This window comes from Adiantum capillus-veneris, chromosome 18, assembly GCF_014529385.1.
Source record: "Adiantum capillus-veneris isolate H3 chromosome 18, ASM1452938v2, whole genome shotgun sequence".
NCBI classification, from domain to species: Eukaryota; Viridiplantae; Streptophyta; class Polypodiopsida; order Polypodiales; family Pteridaceae; genus Adiantum; species Adiantum capillus-veneris.
This window is the reverse complement of record NC_140948.1, coordinates 37,152,309-37,163,072: the sequence shown is the minus strand read 5'-3', so window position 1 is coordinate 37,163,072 and position 10,764 is coordinate 37,152,309. Positions and strand designations below refer to the sequence as shown.

Genomic DNA, 10,764 nt, shown 5'->3' with positions numbered 1-10,764 from the left:
ACGATAGGCACACGGAGGAAATCTCTTAAGCTTGTCAAGCTGAGACCATCCTACACATACAACACTCTAGAAGGCCAACTAAACCATAATCAAGAACCTCACTGCTCTCAACTACACCACCTAGCCACATACACACATGCAGAAGGTAACTCACCTAATCATGCCAGATTTGTACGAAACTTAAGGAACACCATCCCCTCACTAGGATACACCTGTCCCTAAGCTTCTACACTCAAAACCCATCTGCAGAAAACGCGTAGGATGACAGAGCAGAATTTTGAAAGTGCCCGAAATTGAAATTTATGAATACCTATGCGTAGCTTATGTCGCCACGATTCTATAGACTACTAGCACGTAGAAAACAGACATCGTTTGATACACTTACGGCCACAAAATAGCTCGTAGATGCGTCGGCGTGTGCGCTTCGTCTCGCGTGGAATGCTTGGCGTTGTCGCGTAGCTCTCCTCGAGCCTACAGCAATGGTGCAGTCGGATCTCCAATGCGTTGAGCGAGCCGGGTGTAGCGAGAGGATGAAGCTCACGCTCACTCTCTTTCTCTCTCACACAGTAGACGGCAGCGCTAAAGTTTGATTATGATTAAAAGTCCTCCTTACAAAATGACCTAGGTACCTTATATACTAAGGCTACCTTAGGTTTAACCCAAATTGGGGTTGAAAGGGTCAAATGGCTTTGTATTTACAATCTGGAAGTGCCATTGCACCCCGGCTTCTGAAACTAGAATAACTACTCATTTCAAATGACGTTTATAGCCATAATCCGCAGCCTTTCATAACTCGCAAAAGATAAGACTTTGGTACGAAACTTGAGTTATGTTGTGTTGTTGACCCAGTGGTCAACAAAAGCAGTAACAATGTCTGATTGATGTACATCCCAACCAAAATGAGCTGCCAATGCACATAGAAAACGCACAATAGTCATACGACAAGTGGGAGCAAAAGTCTCTTCATAATCTATGCCTTTTTGCTATGCATAACCCTTTGCAACAAGTCGAGCCTTATGGCGATCGATCTCACCATCCAGCTTGCGTTTCAACTTGTAAACCCACTTCGTACCAATGGCCTTTTTGCCAGGAGGCAAATCACATAAAGTCCATGTGTCATTTTCTATAAGTACATCATATTCTGATTGCATGGCAGCCATCCAATTTTCTGAATTCTGTGCTTCATCAAAAGACGGAGGCTCCTCAACATCATGTAAGCTAGATACAGCCAAAGCATAACAATCTGATGCATAAGATGCATGGCAAGAGCCTGAACAAGTACGACTAGACAAAGATGCATCCAATTTACTGTCACGCAAAGTGTGCACCAGCCATTTTGGCATACCTCTAGCCTGCTCATTTTCAACCCTTTCCTCATCAAGTACATCATGTACATCTGCATCAGTAATAGGCTGATCTAAAACATTTTCAGAAACCCCCATAGGCTGTACATTTGCCTCATTGGAACTTACATTCGTATTTCCACCACTAAAAAGAGGCAACAAAGTGTCATAAATGTCCTGTGAGCTTACATTACTGTCTCTAGTACATGACAGCAAGGGCTGAACAGAATCTTCCACAAACACTACATCCCGTGAAACCAGAATATGTTTTGTTTGCGGATGATACAACCTGTAACCTTTGCTTTCAACACTATAACCAACAAAAATACATTTGACAGCCTTATCATCCAATTTTCTGCGCTGCACTTGTGGCACCAAAGCATATGCCAAACGGCCAAAAACACGCATGTGCTCAATAGATGGCTTTCTATCATGCCATGCTTCATATGGAGTCATAGACTGCAAAGCTTTCATAGGACACCTGTTAAGTACATAAGTGGCACGCATGATGGCCTCAAGCCAAAAAGAATGCGGCAAAGCTTGACTTTTGACCATACATCATGCCATTTCCGTCAGTGACCTGTTTTTCCTCTCAGCAACACCATTTTGCTGAGGTGTATAAGGCACTATACATTAGTGTTTTATCCCACGACTAACCAGAAATGCATTAAATTCATGAGACATATACTCCCCCCCTCGATCGGAACGAAGGGTGCCCATAGTACATTTCGAGACATTTTCAGCCATAGCCAGAAATTGTTTGAAGCACATAAAAACTTCGGACTTCACTTTAAGCGGAAATACCCATGCATGCCTAGAGTAATCATCAATGAAAGTCACGAAGTACAGGTAATTGCCCAAGGACGGAGTTTGCATGGGCCCACAAACATCACTATGCACAAGCTGCAACCTGCATATGGCCCGAACTGAACCATCCTTTGGAAATTTAGAACTCTGCATCTTACCCAAAATACAGCCTTCACAAACATGTTGACAGGTGCTTCAAGAGGTGGCAAAGAAGCAACCATATCAGATTTCTACAAACGCAGCAAACTGGCAAAATTCAGATGACCAAAACGTGCATGCCAAAGTTTTGCATCTGAAATAGCCCTTGAATCTGCAACAGCATTTGCAAAATTTTGTCCACACTTGTCATACAAAGTGAGCTTATACATCCCACGGCACAAAAGCCCAGATGCAACAATTTCATCACCAAAACTGAAATCATAAACTGTACATCTGTCATCCACAAATTTGACTACAAGTCCAAGTCTAGCAAGTGCGGATACAGACAAGAGATTCTTCTTGATCCCAAGTACATAAAGTGCATCAACAAGTGTGAAGGAACTGCCATTAGCAGCAGTGAGCACAATCTTTCCAACTCCCTGAACTGGATAAGAGGCGTTGTTGGCACAAGTGACTGAATTCCCATGAGGGACAGACTCGAGAGAGGTAAACAATTCACGATGTGAGGTAATGTGCTTTGTAGCACCACTATCGAAATACCACACATGTGAATCTGCAGCAACAATTGACAAGCATGCATCATGAACAGCAGGATTGTAAGTGCACTCTACGCTAAAAGCCCATTCTGCATCAACATCAGCATTACAGTCTCCTTTCACAGAAGACTCAACTGCATTTGTAGTGTAACCAGCATTTACAGTGAAACCACCCTCTTTCTTCTTAGTCTCTTTGGCCTTCAACTTAGGACACGACTTGATCAAGTGATCATTGGCTTTACAATAATGGCAACGCATCTTCTTTTTGCCCTTATCACCAGAATTTCCAGACGAATTGCTGCCAGCAGAAGCATTAGGAACGGAATTTTTGCCACTCGCAGCAGAACCATAAGAAGTGGCTGCATTGCTGTTACCACCCTTTCTTTGAGAAGCAATAAAAGCCTGTTCAACTGCACGCTGCCTAGTCCTGTTTTTTCTGGAAAGTGACTCTTGCAACAGCAATGTGCATAATGCATCAAACTTGACAACTTATGGATTTCCTTGGGTCATAAGTCTCCAAGTACTAGCAAAAGTCTGGTAAGAATCTGGTAAGGCATCAAGAACAGTCTGCACAAGGGAACTGTCTGAAATAACTTCACCTCCAGAAATAAGTTGCTCATTGATATCCTTGACACTAGCAAGGAAAGTGTCCGTATCATCTTCCTCATGCATAATCTTCGACTCCAGCTCTTTATGCAGCAAAGCAATTTTAGCCTCATTGCGGCTTGCATAAAGACCTGCTAAAATATCCCAAGCTTGTTTTGCAGATTTTGCTGAACGGATGTGAGGAACAATGGTGCGCTTCACAGACAGCGCAATCAATGCATGAGCCTGCGCATCCTTAACATCCCAACGAGCTTGTTCTGCCGTAGGCAAAACAACTCTAATAGCTACAATCCTTGCAGCAAGACTTGCAACATCCTCAACATCGCCTACATCCTCAGAACCAGGACGTACATCAATGCCCTGCACAATGTTCCAGACACCCTTTGACACAAGAACATGTTGCATCATATAAGCCCACATAGGGTAGTTGTCCCCATCCAACCTGTCCTCAGTAGCAAACATCTTGAACACATCTGTGTTGTTGTTGTCAGCCATGGTAAATGCTGCCCCTGATGTGAAAACTGCCCGAAAATAGGAGAAATGGAACGGGAACAACCTGTGCTATATAGCACAAACCGTAGAAGACTATAAGGCACCTGTTATGCAGAAAACGGCACTGGCAGAAATTCCGCAAAAAATGACGAAATAGCATGTGCAGTACTGCCTGTAGTGGAAACAGAGGCCGAAATGAGCCCAAATCAAAATTCTGAGCAAACCAAGCTCTTTGAACCTACCCAAAATTTTTGTCGACCTGGGAACGCTCGCCAAAGCTCACTGAAATCAGAGAAAGTGAGTAGGCGTGTGCTGGAGCAGCTGGCGACTAAGCTCGGGAGGACGTGACCTTCTCTGATACCAATTGTTGGAATTAGGGTTGAAGAGAAACACACACAGCTTGGAGAAGACGAAGGAAGCTCAAGGCACACAATAGAGAGTGTATTACTTAGTGTGGAATGGAAAAGATGGATAGCCCTAGAGTGATGGGCGTATATACAATGCACGGGGAAAAAAACCTCCTAAAGAGGGAAAAAATGCCCCGGCGGTCCTAGTGTGTTCACACACATCACTACCACATGTATATGGTAACAATACTATGGCACAATGCCAAACAAAATGGAAAACAATCTAGGAACACTGCAAACCTGTGGACTAATTGCCAAGCTCACCGAGGTTGGTATCGAGACATATACCCACTAATCTCCCACTTGCACAAGCCATGAGTGCAACTCATAATCACTACCTGGATTACATCAAATCATGTGCATAAAACTGATGGAAAAAATTTGCCAGAGTTTTAGCAGTATTTCGGCTATCTGACCATAATAACCATACATGCCTAAACATGCTCAAAATCGTGAGCAAATCATGCGAAAAATCCACACTCAAGCATACGCAACCAATACCACTCTCACACCCAAGAGCAAACCAGGTGTAGAGAGAGAGAAGGAGAGAGAGATAGAGAGTACACAGGATGTGGGTGGAGGAGCTCAACACTATATGTGTGTGAGAGAGGCCCTTATTCTTCTAACTAGTAAAGAATAAGGTGTGTACAAGTAATGCACGGTCGAACGTCTTTAGCGTGTCCGACCGGGGTAAGAGGCACACCGCCTTTATCCCAATATTAACAACCGAGGCTTCATCAACATATGAACTCAAGGAATCTCCTCCTTTATCAAATTAACAAGTCATGTGCTATCAAATTTAGGTATTGCCAAATTGTTATTATCATGGAAATGCATTATTACATCATGAAACAACTCCATAGGAAGAAACAACTCCATAGGAAGAATGACCGTCTCAATAAAACGAACGATCATCATGAGTAAAATCATAAATCTTTGACGTTTATTGTTGGAAAACAAACCAAATTGTCAAAACATATTTCTTATAACTCATCAACATCCACAGGCAACATATAAAATGAATCATTAAACCATAACAATTTGACATTGATTATGCTGATGATTCATCTTATTTGTTGAATTTTTTTAAATATTTTTTGCTTACAAATATCAAAATTGAATTTTTTTAATATATGTAAGCAAAAAATAAAAAAATTATCAAAACATAACTCTTTGACAAACCATCAAAATTATAATCCTTGGCATTGATAAAACCAAAAAAATTCATCGAAGCATAACAATTCAACATTGGGCTCTAATACCCTTAGTGCAATGGGGACTCGGCTCTAAGCGGGATTAGTTACATGCCACACTCACAAATTTTCAGTATTAGGCAGACAAGCTCCATGAAAGTAGAAAAGCAGCTAAAGTTCTCAACCTCTGTCTTTTTCGCTCTTCCCCCTCCAGAATCGTTCAGACAAGGCGGCGGCAGACTTGCACCAAGATTTTCTTCCACAGGCCTCGTCTGAACCCAGCCTGGCTTTAGAGCTTACAATCTTTTCCCCCAAAAAATTACCAAGATATGCAAAAGGTTCCAACACTCTACGTTGTTCAAACTGGGCTGTCGCAAGTGATTAGAGGGAGCAGCGAGGCGGGTGAGCGTTAGCAACAGCGCTATGGGGGCAACCTCTGCGGGACGACGTACCCTCAAGGTAAGGAAACCACTGTTTCTTTTTACACACACACACACACACACACACACACACACACAAAGACCCTGAAAATTAAGCATTACTGTTCTGGTTCAGAGCAGCTCCAAATCCCCTCACAAATTCACAAAGGAAGCGATTCCAGCCAGGCAAGTCAAACATGGAGAGGAAGGGAATGCTAAAGACTTGACTGCAATCAGACTTTCTTTTATGACCTCACTACAATCCTGTGCTAAGAAGAAGGATTTATACCAGGGGACTATGATACATGCTCATATTCGCGATAGTGGGTTACTTGAGAAGGACATATACTTAGGGAACACGTTGGTCAGCATGTATGCCAAGTGTGGTGCACTTGCCAGAGCACAACAAGTGGTTGACGAGCTTTCTGTCCGGGATGTGGTCTCTTGGACTGCACTTATTGCAGGGTATGTCCAACATGGGCAGGGCAAAGAAGCAATCAGTTGTTTTCATCGGATGCAAAATGAGGGCCTCTCTGCAGATGCATTCACCTATTCTTGCATCTTGAAGGCATGTGGCATTATGCAAGATTTTGACACAGGCAAAAAAATTCACGATGAGATATTTAGTCAGGGGCTCTTGGAAAAAAATGTTGTGCTTGGGAATGCTTTGGTCGACATGTATGCCAGATGTGGTTTATTCATGAAGGCACATGAATTGCTGGACAAGCTTCCCGTCCCGAATGTCGTCTCTTGGACTGCACTTATTGCAGGATATGTCCAACATGGGCAGGGCAAAGAAGCACTAGGTTGTTTCCATCAAATGCAAAATGAGGGCTTCTCTCCAAATGCAATCACCTATTCTTGCACCTTGAAGGCTTGTGGTATTCTGCGAGACGCTGACACAGGCAAACAAATTCACGATGAGATTGTTAGTCAGGGACTCTTGGGAAAGAACGTTGTGCTTGGCAACTCTTTGGTCGACATGTATGCCAAATGTGGTGTGCTTCTCAAAGCACAAGAAGTTTTTAATGAGCTTTCTGTCCGGGATGTGGTCTCTTGGAATGCATTGATTTCAGGATATGTGGAACAGGGGCAAGGCCAGGAAGCATTGGGCTGTTTTCAGCGAATGCGGAGTGAGGGTTTCTCTCCAAATGTAGTCTCATGGACTGCACTTATCGGAGGATATGCCCAGCAAGGGCTGGCGAAGGAAGCTTTGAACTGTTTTCAGCAGATGCAACAAGAGGGCGTCTCTCCGGATGCAATTACTTTTGTTAATGTGCTCAATGCATGTAGTCGTTCAGGTCTAGTAGATCAGGGCCAAATATATTTTGATAAGATGACCGCTAAATATGGTATTGTACCTAACAACGAACACTACACTTTAATGGTTGGTCTTTTTGGACGTGCAAGGCTGTTCGACAAAGCAATGAAAGTAATAATGATGATGCCATCATGTGATCATCCTCCAGTTTGGTCTGCTCTTCTAGGCGCTTGTCAAAAATGGGGAAATGTGAAGCTTGGAAGGTTTGCATTTGAGCGTGCAGTTCAACTAGATGAAAGTGATGCTGGGGCATATGCCTTAATGAGTAATATTTATGCAGCTGCTGGCATGCAAGAGGACGCACGAAACATTGAACTCATGAGATTGAAAATTGCCGCTTCAAAGCAGCCGGGACATAGCTGCTGGGTTGATGAGAGTGGACATGTTCATAAATTTGTTGCTGGGGATATCAAGCATCCACAAAGCGGACAAATCCATGCAAAATTACAAGATCTTGAACTTAAATTGGTCCAACAAGGATATTCCCCATATTTGCATCGGGTTCCTCAAAACCTTTCGGCTGATTTCAAAGAGGTAATGCTTTGTCAGCATATTGAGAACTGGGCTATTGCTTGTGCGATTGTCAATACACCAGAAGGTAAAGATATACGCATCATAAGCAGCATGCAAGTATGTGGGGATTGCCATGTGACTACCTCACTTGTATCAAAAATAGAAAAGCGTAAAATAGTGGTCAAAGATGCAAACTGTCTTCACATTTTTGAAAGTGGGAATTGTTCTTGCGGTGGCTGAGTAATGGAAGTCTCAGAAAGGAGAGCAGGGTTCTCATTCTTTAAATGAATCTGGTTCCTATGGTTGTGATTTCTATGCTCGCTTCTTTTCATGTCTTCTTGATTAAGCTTTAGAATGTGGGAAGCATTACTGATTGAATATTTATAATGGAAGTTGTGGGACTACAAAATGGAGCTTCAATCCAAAAGGGAGACTGCTGTAGAGTTTGTCACAGGTGTGATGACATGGCATGATGGGCACCCAAGGGGTCCACTGAAGTAAAGGAGAACCCCGGACAAAACAATCATGCTGAAAAATTTGTGCAAAAGCTGATGTAGCACCTAGCAGAATTTCCGCCGCATTTTATAGCCAGCCATGTGGGAAGCTGTACGGCAGAGCAGTTTATAAGCCGGATTTGGCAGTGCTTTTGGGAAAACAGCTTTTGGCTTGAGTTGCTTTTGAGGCGCCCTGTTTTTGGGTCCCCTATGCTCGTTTAAATATGGTCCTAGGGCTCTCTCTCTGGCGAATGAGCTTGGGAGCCTTGCAAAGAAGAGAGACCCGTGGCAGCTGTACTTTGTCATCAATCAAGGAAGAAATACTGAAAGGAGTGCCAGTCATCGGGGCCGGTGATTGTGGGAGGAGAACTTCAACTGCCCAAAGTGATCCCATTATTTATTTTGACTTTTAGTTATTTATTTTACTTATTTGTCAAAGTTTGGGCAGGGCAATTGAGGTGGGTATATATGTGACCCCTTGCCCCCATTGTACATTGTATCAGTTAATTCATTGCCAAGGTTGATTGGTTCAGGAGACTCTCTCTCTCTCTCTCTCTCTCTCTCTCTCTCTCTCTCTCTCTCTCTCTCTTGCTTTCTCCCCTTGGTCTCTACGCTTCCGCATCTAAGACGTGGTATTAGAGCTTCATGCTCCGTGACTTTGGTGGAGCAAGGCATCACCTTGAGAAGAGAAGGCCTTTCCCGCTTCGTAGTTGCTCTCGCCATTACCTCCCCTCCTCTGCATGCTGCCTGGTTCGCAGTTATCCCTAGCGTTAGCGTTCTAAAACGCTACTGAGCATGCTCTTGGTGACGTTGCAGAACCGCCCCCCCAAAAAAAAAACCGCTGTACCATTAGTGTTTTAAAACGTTGTGACGCACAGCTCTCCCGACTCGCTGCCCTTCTGCGCTCTGAAACAGTCCCCAGCCTGGCGGTGTTAAGCTCCTTAGCTAGCGTTTTGAGATGCCTTGCATTTGTGCTAACGACGGCGGTGGCAAGGCCATGTGTCATTGACAATTTCCTCACCCTAATCCCTGTGTTTTAAAATGCTGTTTAGCACCTCCATGGCGGCGACGCACTACACCTCTTCCCCCATCTACAGTACCTGATGCCCCCTCCACTCTCACGCTGAGCCAGCGTTTAAAAACGCTGTGAGCCAGTGGTGAGCACTTTTGGGTAGCAGAGAGGGACTTGTCTGCATTGTCTTGGAGAGCTTTAGATGGTGGGATCTTGGATCCCATTTTGTTAAATTTTTTGACAATAGGCTTGGAAGGAGCGGCCTTTGGAGGCCAATTTTCGAGAGAAGTGCAGATTCTTGTGATCGGCTTTGGGAGGAGAATTTGAGGTTCGTGAAGGGCGTTGGAGGAGTTTTCCTCTTGATCGGATTTGGAAGAATTGAAAGGGGCGCACGAGGTCAATTGTTTCGAGACCTCCCTTGGGAGAACGACTTGCAAAGGCCCCAAAGGTGTGTTGTATTGGCTTGGAAGGAGAGGATTTCGAAGTTTGGTGCTGGTGCGGCTTGGTGGAATTGTACGGCCTTTGGAGTGCAAGGACAACAAAGCCCTCCCTTGCTCGAGCGCCATGACATCAACGATCAAAACCAACAAATGGCTATGGACAACAGATCAACCATCTAGTTAACGGCCTATGCTCAACCACAATTCTCGAGGAAACCAAAAAATTGTTTGGCTCGAGATTGTGAAGCCAAAAGCAAATGTACGAGTTCGCTAGTAAAAGAAAGATTGACAAGGACGGCAATACCAGTACTCAGTTAGCCTCGGTACCCATGAGGTCCAACAACAGTTGTTATAAATGTGACATGACGCTTTGTTTGGCTCGGGATTTTGAAGCAAAAGAATAAACTAGGAACTCAAGGGAAGACAAAGGCAAAGGGAAGTTGGACAGAGATAACGGTGATAAAGATTTGACAAGTAGCCATGACCCGCATATACAGAGTGCTATGGAGACCTTGGCAAGGGAATTGAGATGATGAATCTCATCTTGCTTCATTACTTTTTTGGATTGGAGATATGGCAGATAGAGGGGGGCATCTTTCTCTCTGAGTAGGTGAGGAGGCATGCTGACATGGTAGATTGTGGTGCTTATCTTTTAGGAAAGTGTTAATTTATGGCTTTCAAGTATGGTTCTTTTGTGCTCGGAAATCATGTTTGTAGGAGGGGTGGGTGTTTATACTCGGAAAAGGGCCAACTTTGAGGTCATGTGTGGAATATAACATATTTATTCAAAATAAGAACAATTAAAGCTGAATCTCATGAATCTTGTAAAAGAGGGTCTTGTTAGGGGTTTGCAAAAGAAAAGCTTGATGCTTCAGCTTGAGTCCTTGATTCCTTGATTGAGGAAGTGTACAAATTGTAGCTTGTGTTATGATTAGAGTGATTGGGTAGAATTGGCTTCAATTGAGCTCAAGCCAAGTTAAATAAAAGAGGAATCCATCAGATCACATAGGAATCAATTGCAT

At 43.6% G+C, this 10,764-nt stretch overlaps 1 protein-coding gene across 2 annotated transcripts; it reads left to right on the top strand.

The window, feature by feature from the left end:
• The first annotated feature begins 5,658 nt into the window (after positions 1–5,658).
• On the top strand, positions 5,659–8,827 carry LOC147435500 (putative pentatricopeptide repeat-containing protein At3g13770, mitochondrial). Of its 2 annotated transcripts, none has more exons than XM_086488562.1 (2): positions 5,659–6,002; positions 6,099–8,827. In XM_086488562.1, exons 1-2 carry the CDS (start codon positions 5,967–5,969, stop codon positions 8,034–8,036), a joined length of 1,974 nt encoding a protein of 657 aa, XP_086344688.1. In that variant the 5' UTR covers positions 5,659–5,966; the 3' UTR covers positions 8,037–8,827. The 2 variants fall into 2 exon arrangements, with proteins under 2 accessions (XP_086344688.1, XP_086344689.1); XM_086488563.1 differs by having other exon boundaries at positions 5,660–6,002; positions 6,104–8,827.
• The last annotated feature ends 1,937 nt before the right edge of the window (positions 8,828–10,764 follow it).